Raw genomic sequence first — 17,148 nt, forward strand, 5'->3', positions numbered from 1 at the left:
TTCGTGGATCGCGGGGATTACCAGATGTCCCGGGTCTGTGCGTGGATTCTCCTGCTTGTTTTCCGGCTGCGCGTCGTTCCGCGGGGCTGCGCGTCTAAGTTTCGATCTCACGGTAGGCGTTGCGTCGATTTCTCCTTGGAAGTCGGGCGGCGTTGTCCTTGCGAGGCCGTGCGTCGGAAATTTGGTCTCACGGCAGGCGTCGCGTCGATTTCTCCTTGGAAGTCGGGCGGCGTTGTCCTTGCGAGGCCGTGCGTCAAAGTTTCGCGCTCACGGTAGGCGTCGCGTCGATTTCTCCTGGAAAGTCGGGCGGCTTTGTCCTTGCGAGGTTGTGCGTCGAAGTCTCGATCGTCCCGAGGGCGTCGCGGCGATCAGCGTCGGTGTGCGGCGTTTTTCTCGCCGCGAAACAAGCTGTGCGTCGAAATTTTCGGCGCACGGAGCGTCCAAGTGAAAGGGAGAAGTCTTTTTGGTCCTGAGACTTCAAGGAACAGGAGGCAAGCTCTATCCAAGCCCTTGGAGAGCACTTTCACAGCCAGACAAGAGTTCAGCAAGGCAGCAGGGCAACAGCAAGACAGCAGTCCTTTGTAGAAAGCAGACAGGTGAGTCCTTTGAGCAGCCAGGCAGTTCTTCTTGGCAGGATGTAGTTTCTGGTTCAGGTTTCTTCTCCAGCAAGTGTCTGATGAGGTAGGGCAGAGGCCCTGTTTTATACCCAAATGTGCCTTTGAAGTGGGGGAGACTTCAAAGAGTGGCTAAGAAGTGCACCAGGTCCCCTTTCAGTTCAATCCTGTCTGCCAGGGTCCCAGTAGGGGGTGTGGCAGTCCTTTGTGTGAGAGCAGGCCCTCCACCCTCCCAGCCCAGGAAGACCCATTCAAAATGCAGATGTATGCAAGTGAGGCTGAGTACCCTGTGTTTGGGGTGTGTCTGAGTGAATGCACAAGGAGCTGTCAACCAAGCCCAGCCAGACGTGGATTGTAAGGCACAGAAAGATTTAAGTGCAAAGAAATGCTCACTTTCTAAAAGTGGCATTTCTAGAATAGTAATATTAAATCCGACTTCACCAGTCAGCAGGATTTTGTATTACCATTCTGGCCATACTAAATATGACCTTCCTCCTCCTTTCAGTTCAGCAGCTGCCACTTCAACAGTGTATGAGGGCAGCCCCAATGTTAGCCTATGAAGGAAGCAGGCCCCACAGTAGTGTAAAAACGAATTTAGGAGTTTTACACTACCAGGACATATAACTACACAGGTATATGTCCTGCCTTTTATCTACACAGCACCCTGCTCTAGGGGTTACCTAGGGCACACATTAAGGGTGACTTATATGTAGAAAAAGGGGAGTTCTAGGCTTGGCAAGTACTTTTAAATGCCAAGTCGAGGTGGCAGTGGAACTGCACACACAGGCCTTGCAATGGCAGGCCTGAGACAAGGAAAAGGGGCTACTTAAGTGGGTGGCACAACCAGTGCTGCAGGCCCACTAGTAGCATTTAATTTACCAGCCCTATGCACAAAAAGTACACCTTACTAGGGACTTATAAGTACATTAATAGTCCAATCAGGTATGATTCAAGGTTACCATGTTTTAAGGGAGAGAGCATATGCACTTTAGCACTGGTTAGCAGTGGTAAAGTGCGCAGAGTCTAAAAACCAGCAAAAATGAGGTCAGAAAAAGAGAAGGAGGAAGGCAAAAAGTTTGGGGATGACCCTGTCAAAAAGCCAGGTCCAACACTGCTCCTTTCAGATCAGCAGCTGCCACTTCAACAGTGTATGAGGGCAGCCCCAATGTTAGCCTATGAAAGGAGCAGGCCTCACAGTAGTGTAAAAACGAATTTAGGAGTTTTACACTACCAGGACATATAACTACACAGGTACATGTCCTGCCTTTTACCTACACAGCACCCTGCTCTAGGGGTTACCTAGGGCACACATTAGGGATGACTTATATGTAGTAAAAGGGGAGTTCTAGGCTTGGCAAGTACTTTTAAATGCCAAGTCGAAGTGGCAGTGAAACTGCACACACAGGCCTTGCAATGGCAGGCCTGAGACAGGGTTAAGGGGCTACTGAGGTGGGTGGCACAACCAGTGCTGCAGGCCCACTAGTAGCATTTAATCTACCTGCCCTAGGCACATGTAGTGCACTCTGCCAGGGACTTACAAGTAAATTAAATAGTCAATCATGGATAAACCAATCAGTAGTACAATTTACACAGAGAGCATATGCACTTTAGCACTGGTTAGCAGTGGTAAAGTGCCCAGAGGTCAAAAGCCAACAATAACAGGTCAGAAAAAATAGGAGGAAGGAGGCAAAAAGTTTGGGGATGTCCCTGTCAAAAAGCCAGGTCCAACAGTGATCTTGCACTGGGGCTGTGTCCTTCAGCTTCCACAGGCTCTCCTGCACTACAAACAAAAGCCCTCACTGGTATTTGGTCAGATCCGGACGAAGGATCATCCTGGGTCCGCCATTTTGCAGGAGCACGATGGCTGCATCGGAGTTGAAGATGTGTAGCGGCGGGTAGGAATGTGTATGTGGGTGCTCTAAAAACACTCCCCCATGTTAGCTCAGATGAACGCTGTTTATATTCTTGCATTAGTGGAATGGATAAGTAATTTAGCCTGACATCCGCGCAAGAGGCTCGCCAAAGCTCAAGGGCGAGCTACCATATTTGTTGTGAGCCAAGCTACACCCCAAAAGTTTCTGTGTTTTAACGGGACAAACTCAATTGTTGTCTTTTGCTACCTAAACTCCAGCACCATCCCTTTCCTCCAACATGCGTCCTTGCCATTTACAGGGTGACATTTGTTTATTCCCTCATTTACAGCCACAACCTTTTTTCTAGTTTTTCCCTTGTTTTTTCTTTTTTCTCTCTCACTCCCTTCGCTATAATGAGCCCTTATTCTTAGCCCTCCTCGGCGCATGCTCTTGTTTTAGAATGTACTTGCCTCTGGACCACTCCAGGGTGCTGGACTGTAAAGCTGCTTCTGTTTCTTTTTGTCATGCTCTGTGCCCGCAATTATTTGCCCCTTAAGTGCTTCTTGCCGTCTTCTGTCTACAGCAATATAATGTTGTCACACTTTATTCCTTTGGTCTCTATCATAAAATATGCTTTTAATAGCTTGTTGTAACTAACAATCACGCTTTTACATGCTGTTTTTGAAACAACACTTTCTGTTGGTTAGTTTTCAAAGAGATAAATTAATAGAACAAAGGCAATATTATAGAAACAATGATAAAGTCTTGAGTAGGGACCAGTGAAAAAACAACAGCAAAATGAGTTGTCCAGACTATCACATGTAAGAAATGGAAGGAAAGACTAGCAAAAGCAAAATAGTTTAAATTGGGAGTTACAATGTCAGCAAGTTAGTGTACATTGGCCTGAAAACATATTAGAAGTGTAATATTGAGAAAATGATGGATGCAAATGCCTTAATCAATAATAACCTTTGACATTTACCATGAGTATCGCTGCATTTCATTCCATCGTTTTGCTCATCTGTGCCTTACAGAGTCTTAGCAACCATGTGACAAATCAATCCTAGCCTCACCCCAGGAGAAGCATTCCAGCTTGAAGAGGTAGGTAGTGTCCTTTCTGCAAGGGACCAGCAGTATTTGCGAACATAGTTTGCTTTTATTGGGTCTCTTTGGCACCTTACAGTTTGATTCCACGAAATACAGAACCCCTGTCCATGCACACCTGTATCACTTAGGGTGACTGGGTAACGTTTGAGTATATTATCTTATATTCGTAAGACCTTACTGTGGAAGAGAGCAACGCATATGCAAATGAGCCTTAGCACTTCTCTTAAAGAAGCAGTCCAACGTGAACTCTTTGGCCACGTTCCCTATCCATAGAAATACAAGGGCACGCAGATGGCTTTTAGCTCTACTGGGTATCAATGGTGAGGTGAAGCTATAGTTGCTAGATGCAGGAAGGCACCATCAGCAACTCTAGATAGGTTTCATCATTTTCAAATGCTTGAGTGCTTGAGCTCAGCTAGCTATGTTACTCTAAATAGCAATCCAATCTATTGTCCATTTGCTCAAGTCAGTTGTGGCCCGCCCCAAAGGGTGCAATTCAGCATCAACCAGTAGGCCACGTGTCCTCTGTGCAGGAGCACAAGTGAAGTGCCCATTTGAAACCTGCGTACTAATTTAATACTAATCTGAGAAAGTATCATGTCAGTAACCAAAGTTGATCCACAAAGTAGGACACAGACGCATTGTACAATGCCCATTTAGATTAATCAACTCTTGATCCACCTGAACGAGATCTGAAAATTATACAAATAATACATGGAAAATAAATAAGAGGCAATAGAAGAACAATCCAAAGTACGTGTAACTCTCTGGCAGGCGCGTTATTAGACCCACTAGTAAGGGTTTTAGGAGGGATTGACATCTGAAATGGGTATACCATGGGAATTCTCCCCAAGGGATGTTGTAAACTGATGCCCAGTAGACACATTTGGACTTGTTAATTGGCCAGACTGATCTAGTGTACAGTGACTGTTGAGAAATACACTTAAACCAAAATAGTGTAGTATTACAGCCCTTGTTGAGTGCATGGTTGATCAAAACAAACCTGTATTCAGGAACAGTGTGAAATGGTGTTGAGGTTGTTCCCACCAAAAATAGAGCATGAATGTTTATGTAAGGTGTTCCCTGCCTCGGTAAGAAAAGACTGAGATGCTAGTCTGTCTCTGTTCAAAACATTCTGCTCTGGAATTTACTTCTGACTACTGAAGAAAACCATCTGACAATCAGGAAACCCCTAAAACGTAATCTTTCATGACAGGCCTTTCCGGGTTTAGCAGTTCCCACTATTGCTCTAACGGGACTGCTCGGGAAACAGCCTAACAGTACACGTGGTGCTATATACCAGCAATAGCCACAACACTAGTTCAACTAATGATAGCAAACATTGATAGAATAGAGAACGACCTTTAAGGTCATTGTTTGGCTGTTGGCACATTCAGCATTAAAACGTTGCATAAAATATATGTTTAGCCACAAAAAACGTAAATGCATTTCATTATTGCCACTGTTTGATTGTACGACGAGTATACGTTGTTCTGTTCATTCCTGACTTATTGTAACGTGATCTGGTCAGACTTTTGTCCGGGGCGCTTGTTGCTATAAATTACAGATTGTACCTTTGGTTCCTTAAAAGGTCATTTAAAACGTTTTTGCTTTTCGCCCTTGCTCTGAAACACCCATGCATTATTACTGTTTCCTGCCATGTAAGTCTGTCATTTTGTAAGTTCCAGGTAACTATTTAACGCACAAATATTTAGGTTGTTGAAAAATTAGCGCACCATTTTCTAGAAGTTTCTAGACCTCCTAATACTGGAGCTGAATAAAATAGCCAATCATGCCTTGACAAGGGTGTTTTCTTCTCCTCTTTGAATGTTAAGCTACAGAAAATACGAATAAAAAGATAAATCAGAGCACGGCAGCTAGAATAGTGCACCTTTTGCTAATATGCTTCTATTTGGCAATAATATATTTCCCATTACGGCTTCTCACCACCGTTTGCCGATTTGTAGCTTTGTGGGTGTTTCTTCTATACTTTGAATTGCTCTTTATTTCTTTACAGATTGCTACAAATGGACTAACGGATCGAAAGCAGAATGATCACAGAAAAGTTTCCCAAGGAAGGCTGACTCCACGTACACCTCAATTCCTTACCTCAAAAGAGACTCTCTCAGAACACAAAGAAAACTTTGATCCACTGAAACAGATGGCTAATTCCCCAAAAACCTCAATGACCAATAAGGAGAGCTGTAAAACGACTGTAGTTGATAGCACCTCTTTTTATAAAAAAGACCCGGGAACATCAATAGCACAGAAATTGAAGGAAATTGACTCATCAGTGGCAAACCATCCACCAGCAAAAGGTTTTGGGATGGCCAATCTAAATTCTAAATGTGCACCAAAGGATCAGTCTGCACCCAAGTTGGAATGTAAAGCGGAAATTAAAACATTTACCAGCCGGCCCCCGCTCCTGAGGGCTCTCTCCTGGGATAGTTCAGAACCTGGGCAAAAGGAATCAATTTCTGAATCTGATGAAAAAGAGGAGGACAACTGTTCGCCTTTGGACACATTTATCAATAAACTACCCACTATACCAGTGTTCAAAGACTTTCACATTCAACCAGTTCGACTGCAGAAACTATCTAAGCTAAGAGAGGTACGTTTCTTTCACCAACACATAACTTATAATGCTTTATGTGTATTTCTCATGTATCCTGTGAGATCTAGCATGTAACCTCTGTAAGCCCATGAGGGCTCATTGGAGGCTTGAAGATAGTCAATGATGACGTAAGTGATTGCCATTAATATCTTTGCCATATAAATTTATCTCAGTGGGATATCCTGGAAATCTGGCAAGACCTTGGCTCTGGTGGACTTCTTGAACACTCCTGATCTATCAGATGTAACCTAGGTGTTAAGATGACATTGACTGTGTGATTGTTGGGATGCCGAAAGAACAATGAAATGAAAGTGCCAAGTTGTGTTCTGCCACATGAAAAACGGATACATTTCTGGCCATTTACAAGTGTAATTAATCTGGCTTTTATCTGTTACTTTTCAATCAGATATGTAGGCTTTACGTAAAAGTGATGCAAACCAAGGCACATAATTTTGGGTTGGAATTCTTTATCCAACACAAACAAGGATTTGCTTTGGAAAGCTTTCAAAAGTAACAAAAAATTTCAGTATGTGGTACTTTGTGGTAAGAGGGCTTTCGATGGGTGGTACATGATCTTTCCCATGCAACCACTCTTCGGCATTGACACACATCCCTATCTACTAACCTTTGTAGACAGGGATTTGTCCCTAAACCTTATGCCTCTTTGACCGTTTTTTTAATGGAAGGTTCCAGTTAGATCTAGCATCCTTGGTGTGGTATTCCCCCAATCTTTTTGCCTTCACTCCTCCTGTTTGCTGGATTTGACTTTGTTGGCTTTAGGACTCTTTGCAATGCTAACCAGTGCTAAAGCGCTTGCACTCTCTCTCTAAAACATGGTAAAATTGAACTACACCTAACTGGCACATTTAATTCCCTTGTAGGTCTTAGTAATGTGGTACCACATCTACCCCGGGCCTGGAAATGAAACTCTACTAGTGGGTTTGCAGAACTCATTGTGCCACCCAGTATCATAGCCTTTTAAAACATCACAGGTCTTCCACTGCAGCTTGTGGTGCAATTTTAAAGTGTAATTTTGACCTGGCAGCATACCTTTTTGCCAGGTCTAAACCTTCAGCTTTAATACAAATAGGTCACCCTTAGAGTAGTGCCTATAGGCTCATAAGGCAGGGTGCATTGTATTTAAATAATAGGACATGTGGGTTTAAATTTATCTGTCCTAGCAGTGAAAAACTACTAAAATCGTTTTTTACTACTGTAAGGTGGATCTCTCGCATTGACTAACACTGAGTTACTTTAGTACACTTAATAGGTGATACCTTTTGATTGGGAGCAAATATAAATATGTTGTTTATATTCAAAACATTGTAATTTTAAATCCTCTTCAATGGTACAGTCCAATTTTAAGTCACAATTCTGAAAATGGCACTTTTAGAAAATTGGTATTTTCTTGTCCTAACCATTTGTGCATTCTGCCAGTGGTGTGGATCACATGACCGTGAATGGCTATACTATTGGGGTTCATGTATTCCTCCCCGACAGTGACATAAAAGGGTACTAGAAGTGGGCATAATGGGCCATTCTGCCAGGATGGCTGGGTGAGGGCTGTTTCCTGCCCCACTGACACTTCAAAGGGCATGCCTCTAGCACACCCACAGCATTCTTACACTAGTCTTTTGTTACCCTAGACTTCTTGGAGCCTTGACAGGGGAAGGGAAGATTTTTCCAGAATCAGATGTGGTGGTAGATTAGAGAATCCCACACTTCAAAGGCTGGCACCAGGTATAATTATTGAACCTCCTGAGCCACTCTTGAGTACACTCCTAGACCTTGGACATTACAAAAGAAGGACTGCCTTGTCCCTCAGAAGAGTGCCGTGCTGCTACCAGAGTACTGCCTTGCTGCTTGAGGACTGTCTTGCTCTCTGAGAAGGAAGACTGGATATGCTTTCTGCATCTCAGCAAACCTGGGTGACTTCAAGAGTCAGATGGCTGGCCTCCTGTCCGAACTACAGGGACATAATTAGCATCTTATATGGAAAAATATATAAATAGTCTGCAGCCAAAAGAGATCAGAATAAGGCAAACAATACTTGTTCTCACAAAGTCTTAGGAGCTACTTAGCAATACTTATGCAAGAAGAGTACTCACTTTGCATGAGGCACCAAGCCTGAGAATTCACTGGTGTCGGTGGTGGATGTGATCTTTCACAGTCGTGCAGGATATTACTGTACTGGATTGCAGTAAGTTAAAACAACCAAGCACAAAATACTCAAGTGGGGAGTGTAGGGGCAGAGGTTGTAACCCACCAGAAGATTCTGATCAACATGGTGATAAATAATGTACCATACGCCAAATATTACATAAAATATGATAAAACACCATGGATTCTGAATGGTCGCTATGAATGATTGCACTTCTTTCATTGTGTCTAGCTAAGTCTGACCCTCCCCATGAAAGATGCAAGAGTCACTTTTCTAAAGATATTTTAAGGAAAGGGTGGCAAATGGTGCGTTTGTCAGCACAATTTCCCATAAAAAGCATAATAGGAAGAGGTAATAGAGGCAGTTCATAAATTCAGTTTCACATGGCCTGTCTCTCACCAGAGCATCTATGTACACTTTCAGTTTCTTTATTTTCCTGTTTCTTCTGAGCAGGTTCTCAATATATTTAACATGTATGAGAATTTCATAGAAAGGTGTACCAATAAAAATACATACATTTCTCAATTATCAGCAGTATGTGGAGTTATGCAGATTTAGATGGTCATACAGTGGGGTTACTACTCATGTAGGGTCACTTCACAGGTCTAGAAAGCAGACAGGTTACACTATTCTTATAGATAAGATTTTCAAACAGCAGTACAGATTATGACTGAAATAGCTCCTTTAAAAATATTTATGGAAATTGTAGGAAGGTAGATAATCATTTGGGGTGAACAAGTGTCCACCTCCATGAATAAGGCTACCACCAGCAAGATGTCACACAAATTAAATAAAATAAACCTGTTTCAGTTCCTGATACACAAATCAGTCAGACACAATATAAAAGCAGTGTGTTAAGTATTTGAGCAGTGCAGTCACAGTATAAAAAAGGACTCAAAACACAATAAAATTCCACAACAAACTTTCAAATAAAGGGAAATCATTTTTGAGTATATTACGATCAAATTGACTAATATCCAATAGTGGGTACTGCTGATATGAATTAATAAAGACTTAAGTGAAAATAGCTACAAAAAGCACACAATGCCAATGATAGTTTATGGAAGTGGTACACTGGGACCTAGGCATGATTTGAGGTAAACCCCAATGGAGCCCTGGTGAGATGAAACAAGTGGATTGGTCCCAGTGAAAGTCTGAAAATCAAAAAGTTTGAAAAAGTTTCTAGGTCCCACTTCAGAAAGGTACTTTGTCACTTTTTTAAGTCCCAATGCAGAAAAAGGATTTTGTCATTATTTTGATAAGAAAAAACATCTTTGACCAGGCCACCACTGAAATTGTAGCTGCTGCATTGGAACCAAAAGACGGATTCTTGAATCAGGTTGGTCACACAGGAGCTTTGAAGCTTTGAGGATTTCTCACTGAATCATTTCTAAGTCCCAAAGGGGAGAATGGGATTTCATCATATTTCAGAGGTGCTGGGAGCCTTGAGCAAGATGAAACTGAAATTCAGTCTGATACCATGGTACTGCCGGTTAGATACTTTTTGCAAGTCCCCCTGGATCTTTGGAGGAAATATTTTCAAAAGTTGCCATACTTTCCTCTGGTGGCAAAACATCCACAGGAGTACACCTCTGAGGCCCAGAGGACCCCAGGGGAGGACACCTAGAGACTCTCAGGGTGTCAGGCAGAGGCCAGTAGTAAAGTGTAGTCCAGGTCCATTTGCAAGTGATAAGTTTGTGGTGTCCCTGTATCCACACAGGTCAGCCATCTAAATCTTAGAGTCCACTTCTGTATCCTGGGTACAAGAGGGAGCAGGTGCTGTCTTTCAGGTTTTCTCTGAGGTTACATACAGCAACTCCAGTTATTTCCTTATCGTCCACAGGTCTAGTAAAACTTCAAAGGATGGTTCCTGAGGTTGCCATATTTGTGCTTGGCACTAAATAAGTGGGTTGTGGGATGGAGGGCTCTTAGGCACTCTCAAACCAGTGGGATAAAAGTTGGAGGGGGGATCCCTTTATACTTGTTTTCAGCAGTTCCTGTTTGACCTATTGCAAGCATTCCCACAGTGCCCCTACCTCTCAACATTCAAGATGGGGAAATCCGTCTATACTTGTGCAGAGCACATGTCTCCACCCAGAGATGTAGCTAGGGTAATAAGCAGTCTCCTCCTCTGAGGCTACTCAAAACCACTTCTAGGGGTTGCTTTCTTCCCACTAGGTTTGGTGCCGGCCTGACTATGGGGACAAAGACTGGGGCTCTCCATGTTACGCTTAACATTTGTAAGTGAAAGGGCAGGCCACTCTAAAGTTAATTTGGTTTCTGGGCCTACCCCAGAAGAAAGAAACCTCGACCTGCTCGAGAGCCACTGTCTCTGCTCTAGGAGGCAATTTCACACCTCTTTCACACCCAGTTCAAGCCAAATATGGTCTGGGCAGTTAAGGCAAATTAGGGTCCAGCAGCTTCAGGTAGGAAACGTAAATAACAACGCAGTCAGTGTATACAATGCATTTACCATGCTGCCATTACCACTCACATGGGTTTAGCTTTTACTACACATATGCGTGTAGAAGGCAGAGAGAGCAGTCTAGCTGTCTGGGCGGAACCGGAAGGAGCAGAGAGCAGAGGAGAGAGAGGTAAGTGGGGCTGGGGCCAGCTTTGGAGGGGGGAGTTGGTGTAGTTGTTTGGACAGGACAGGGCCGGTGTACCTTTTAGGGCAGGGTGGGGTAGGTTTTAGGGTTTACGGTGGAGTTGGCGGTGGGAGGTAGGGGTAGTTTTAAGGATAGGCTGGAGGTTTTAGGGTTCAGGGAAGAGGCAGGGGGTCAAGTAGTTTTTAGGACAGGGTGGAGTAGGTTTTAGGGTTCAGGGCGGGGTAGGGTTAGGGTAGTTTTTAGGGCAGGGCGGGATAGGTTTTAGGGTTCAGGGCAGGTGGTCAGCATAGTTTTTAGGACAGAGCAGGGTAGGATTTAGGATTCGGGCAGGGTGGTTGGGGTTTTAGGACTGGACAAGGCAGTTTTAAGGACTGGGGGTGGATTGCAGAGTACGGTATCAGATGTAAGGGGGCAGGGTGGGGCACAATTTACTACGAATTTTCCTTTACCAAAAATGCTTTTACCGCAAAATTAGTTGTAAAGGCATGTGTAGTAAAGACACAGTCCTTGTTGAGACCGCGTTCTTAAGGCATGCGTGGGTCAGGCATGCGTGAGTCCATCATACATCCCTTCAGGCAGAGTAAAGATAACTTTCTAAAAGTTACATTTCTATTACATTTAATATAAGTTCAATTTCACCATTGGATTGAATTTGAATTACATTTAAAAGTAAGACTTTAAACACAATTTGTAGTTAGTACAAGTCAAAATGTATATATTTCAAAATGCAATGTATACCATGACTTTTCCAATGTTCAGTTACAACCTGACCAGTGAGTGGCTGTTGTTTTGGCTTAGCTTAGAGTTTTAATTATTATGCACCCTACTATGTGGGCAGCAAGGTGTGCTTAGGGGTCACTTATTTAATATTTAAAATAAAGTTATCCTACCTGTCATAGGTGTGTTTTTAACAGAACTGGGTAGCAGAGTTCAAACTGCTGCTGTTAGGAAACACAGGATATGCCGGAAGATGTGTATTTTACTGGCACTGTAGCGGATGGCACAAAAGGTGCTGTAGTCCACTGGTGGCATTTATCTTTCCATGCCATGGTTGTATTTCTGCACCATATACAATGGTCTTAAAGGAAAGTTAAATGTGCCAATCCAGTTTTAAACCCATTTCAACACCTGTTTTAGAGGTCAGAGCACACACACTGGGCACTGGATAACAAGCAGTGTCTCAGTGTTAGAATTCAATATTACCAACATATGTGTTCTAAAACAATGCAAAAAACAGTAGTGATGACCCAGAAGGGTTCACTTTGCAACAGATATACAATATCTTTATCAGTAAACATCAGCTTGTCCTTCTTTCATAACTAGATGTATTTTCCTAGCAGGTAGTTTACTTTCACGTTGGAAAAGTAAACCAGATTTCTCCAAGCAAAATTTTTAATGAACAAAACACATTTTTCACTTAAAATACCACCTTTCTTATTTAATTGAAAGCATTTTAGTGTCCAAACATCAGTTTATTACGTTCATTATGTACTCACAAGTACCACTGTCATATATGGATAGAGTCTGCCTCTCATGCCGAGGCACCATTATCTCATCCAAAGGATACCTTAAATATACCAGGAATCATCACCGAAACGCTAGGACCATCATTATGCCAAGGATGAACATCATCATGCAATGGCCAAACACAAGCAACTATGACTTACCGCCAATATACCAAGGCAAATTTTTGCCATGAACAGACAACATCAGTATGCCAAGAGTTACTACCACAGGTTCTGTGTTTTGTCAAGGGGGCACCATCATGTAAGAGATGCCCCCAATTAGGTTCAGTTCAATGCAATACACCAAGCCCAGTGTTTTGCCAGTGGTGGGCACTATCATACCATTGACGATTTCCATATGACAAGAATTACCATGAATATGCCAGAGCACTTACAGCACATTTACAGAAGTGCACTCACACATGGGCACACACTCATGCACAAACACAGAGTAAAGGGGATTTGAAACACTTTTAATACTTACCTTCTGCTGGTTGGCTGCATGGATTCCTGCTTCTTCACTTCTTCCTCCTTGGATTCTTGACATTGGGTGAGATGCCACTATCTGGGGCCCATTGATAGTGAAAGCAAAGTTTAAACACAGCCTCAAGAGAGTACAAAGGGACTGGAGCAATGGAACAGAATACACAAACCGGGGTCAGGGTTTCTAAATAACAGAGATCAGAGCAAGAGTAAGAATACAGAAATACAACTCAGGATGAATCAGGAAAGAAATAGGAGTAACATAATACAAAAACAAAAGATAGGCCAAGCCTAAATAACTGGGAAGGGAAGACGGTGTAGAGCAGTATGAAAAACTGAACACAATTAAAGGCACTGTAGTATGGAGAAAGTGCAAGGAACGCAAGACATAGAAATCTGTATACAAGTAAACAGAGAAGCAAGTGTCCATGAACTAAAGATCGGCACATGAGTTTAGAAAAAGGAGACAACTTCAAACCAAGATTCAGGCACTGAAGCTCTCTAGCACCAGAACATAATTTATCAACAGTAGGAGTTATAGCATCCAAACAGGATCAATAAATTAATGCATGTGCAGCAGTGTGAATTCCATCACATTTGTTGTAGAAGGTGTCATATCAGACACCCTTTCAGCTGCTAATAACATCACATGTTCAGCGGTTGTCCATCCGTAGGCCCCCGATCAGCCTCCTCTTCACTACTGAGGAGGTTAGGGAAAAGCATGAATTAGAATCTATAGAAAGTAATAAGGGTTGCTATATCCCTTTTAACTTTCAATTCCATAACCTAGCTTCATGGCCCCTAGTCCAGGTAGCACTGATTGGATCAGGGATAGCAATGGGTACACCAGCAGTGGAAGATGGTACAGCATAATTGATATCCATGTTGTGCCTAAGCGAATATTGCATCAAAGAGGGTCCTATCACAAATCAAAATTACTGTAGTGGTGAGAGAGAACCAGATGATGAAGCATGCCAGAGAACGTGGTGGAAAATTACCATCCTCATTGACTAACTGTTTAGAGGCCACCAAGAATCACAGAAGAGAATGTTCTGTGTCTTTAACCTAATGAGGATGAATTTTTTGAGTCATTCTGGTAATTTTTGTGTATGCTCTCAGTGGCAGTATGAACCAGCGCCTTTGAAGGAACTTTACAGTGACTTTTCTTTTTCCATTTTGTGGTCTAATAATCTATCCAAAATGTATTATCTATCAATGTCTATAATGGACAGTTCTTTTAAAATTCCAACACTGATGTAACCCTCCGATTTAGCTAATCACAACTGTTCTGGTTTCACTCTAATCCCATCATCCACTGGATTGCATTATAGTAGCGTTTATATAGTGCTTTTTAGCCACCACAAGGTGTTGAAGTGTGTTGCAGAATGGTAGCACATGACTCCATGAAATGCAGTGGAGATATTCTGATCACCACTGACTCTTGAGGTCAAATTCACAGTTTTTGAACACCCAGACAAAATAAAGAGATGAAATCACAAGGATTCTAGTCTGTTGGTTCTTATAAAGCACATGGCTACCCAGAGGCCTCCAAGCACTGAGACAGAGAACCAAGGACAAAGGTACTGACCATGATACTACCAAGGACAAAGCCAGGGTTTAGCAGCCTTACGGAAGGACAATTCATTCGACAGCAAACATATTTCCACAGGAAGAGAGTTCCAAAGTCTGGGGTCTGATAGAAAAATGACCGACCACCCCATCAGGCTCATCTCACTTTAGGTACTTGCAGCAGGTGAGAAGAAGAAGAAGATCTAAGCGCTCTGCTTGGGATTTAGGGGGTAGCCAATGATTTCAATAAGGTAGGGCCAGAATTGTGGTAGGATCTGCGCAGAATACAGAGAGCTTTTAATTGAATCTGAGAGTGCGTTTTCTCCTCCAGGTCAGGATTCGAAAACGCTCACATGGAGGTCAATGGGAACTTTGAGCCCAGTGAAGAGTGTGGTAAAACCAAATACATTCAATTGATTCTCAATTAATACAACAATAAATTTAAACACCATATCCAATTTGGCCATGGAAACAAAACTCCAATCAATGTAAATAGTGCATAAAACTAAGTTATACAGATAAATAAAAAACCATAGGCTGACCACATCTGCAAAACACATTTAATCTACTCAACATCAATACCATTAAACGTTCCAAAAGAATTACGCACACAAGCAATGATAATATTTGTCTAACAGAAACAGATTCCAGTTCATTAGATGGTGAGATCAGTGAATTCAGAATTCAAAGTTCAATAAGTCAAATTTTATGAGGATGATTCTTCCTACTGCCATCACAAATTAGTACTATCATGTGTGGAAACGGACAAAAAATAATTTGGAAGAATCATCTATCTCTGGTTAGATTAGACTAGCTAACAAAAATCAAAAGAAAATAGGTGTCAGCATGCTAAACTAATTAAAATAAGGCCAGGGGACAAATAACTGCAAATTTTATACCTCTCCCAAAAACTGCATTCATGTTAGATTTAGCAGCAAAACACATTAGATCCAGCAGAGCTCATCAGGAACATCATCAGTGGAAAGTGCAGAACAAGAGCTGCACATCAGGAACACGCATGGGACAAGTCAGCAATTAAATTCAAAGGGGCAATTTAGAAATAAAAGAAGGACTTAACAATAGAATCATCTAGTGGGAACTGAATAGGAGGACTGACTAAAAGTTTCAAAAGTCTGACTAAATGTCAAATGTAATTTGATTGGTCCACTATGTAGAACCATAGTTCGTAAAAGGATAATTATCCAGTGAAATTTAGAATGCCCATCAGGTTTGCAACATCTCCAGATTCTCTCAGGGTAGGTGTGAAGTCATCTCTCCTTCTGTGTGACACCAGCAATCACTAGCAACTCTGTGCATTAGTTGATACATTCCAGAATCTTCCCTTGGTTCTAGACAGTTCTCTACTTTCACATGGTAACGAGCATTTAAACAATGGTACTGGTTTACTTTCCAGTCCTCATGTTCCAGCATTGCGCTGCAGAATGAACTTACACACCATACAATAGAACTCTCTACTAAACATGTGAGACAACCGTATGGAAAAGTTCAGGTTAAAGGGAAATAGATGATTCAGCTTTTTCATTACTGCTGCATACGCAAAACTTCAGGCCTAGTTATGCTAACACAAGAAATTCACTAAATTAATATAGCCATTGATAAAACAAGCACATTATGAAAACTCATGAATATATCTCAATAATATATCATAAAATATGTGAAGCAGTTTCAATTAAATGCAATATTTGTTAAAGAATTACACTAAATATGACTGAGATGTGCATTTATTTTTCTGCACATGTGTAATTTTAAACTAATAACTCATATAAATCAACATAAATCATAATTTCTTTCTACTCATAATTCACTTCAATAATTAATTATTCTCAAGCACTGTTATAGATCAGTTTAGCATTTTAATAACATGAGTGGACACAACGTCTGCCATGGTAAACATGATACCCACCTATATTAGGCACAATGTCCATCATCAGAGAAAACATGTACACTCTAAAATACAAATGTGTGCGTCTCAGACTTTTAAATGTGAATATAAATTCACCTAATGCTGATTTCTGTGCCACTAATGCTGATTTCTGTGCCACTAAAACATTATCATTATCAAAATCCGCTGCTCAACTGGCAGCCAGTGAAAACACTTCAAGACCCGCTAAGCAGATTGACTCCTTGGGAGATTCATACAGAGTCGAGCAGCGGCATTCTGAATCATTTGAAGCCTCTTCAGCACAGATTGAGGGGACCCGAAATAGAGGATGTTGCCATAGTTCAAGCAAGAAATGACCAAAGCATGGACAATAAGGGCCTGATTACGACCTTGGTGGATGGGATACTCCGTCACAACATGACAGATATCCGTCCACTGTATTACAAGTTCCATTATATCCTATGGAATGTATACAACGGCAGGCTAGATATCCATCACGTTTGTGATGGAGTATCCATCCGCCAAGGTCCTAATCAGGCCCTTAGTCTTCTCGCTAGTGGGGGCAGTAGGTTCAGAGCCTTTCTTAAGATTCTTAGGACACCAAAACAGGTAGCCGATAGTTTAATGGCTTGGTGCTCCATAGATGAAAATTGGGAGTTGCCAGGGGTCGCACGAGCAACCCCTGGCTTGTATCTTTGCGACCTCTGTGACTGTCTTTGCGACTCCTGGC

The 17,148-nt window shown here is 42.1% G+C and overlaps 1 protein-coding gene across 1 annotated transcript in view; it reads left to right on the forward strand.

Moving 5' to 3' along the window:
* Positions 1–17,148, forward strand: part of IRAG1 (inositol 1,4,5-triphosphate receptor associated 1) — a 547,704-nt gene that overhangs the window by 305,340 nt on the left and 225,216 nt on the right. Inside the window, exon 8 of the mRNA XM_069223615.1 lies at positions 5,592–6,185. Within this exon, the coding sequence (XP_069079716.1) occupies positions 5,592–6,185 (594 nt within the window). The remainder of the gene's footprint in view (positions 1–5,591; positions 6,186–17,148) is intronic.

The sequence above is a fragment of the Pleurodeles waltl genome, chromosome 3_1 (assembly GCF_031143425.1).
Source record: "Pleurodeles waltl isolate 20211129_DDA chromosome 3_1, aPleWal1.hap1.20221129, whole genome shotgun sequence".
Lineage (NCBI taxonomy): Eukaryota > Metazoa > Chordata > Amphibia > Caudata > Salamandridae > Pleurodeles > Pleurodeles waltl.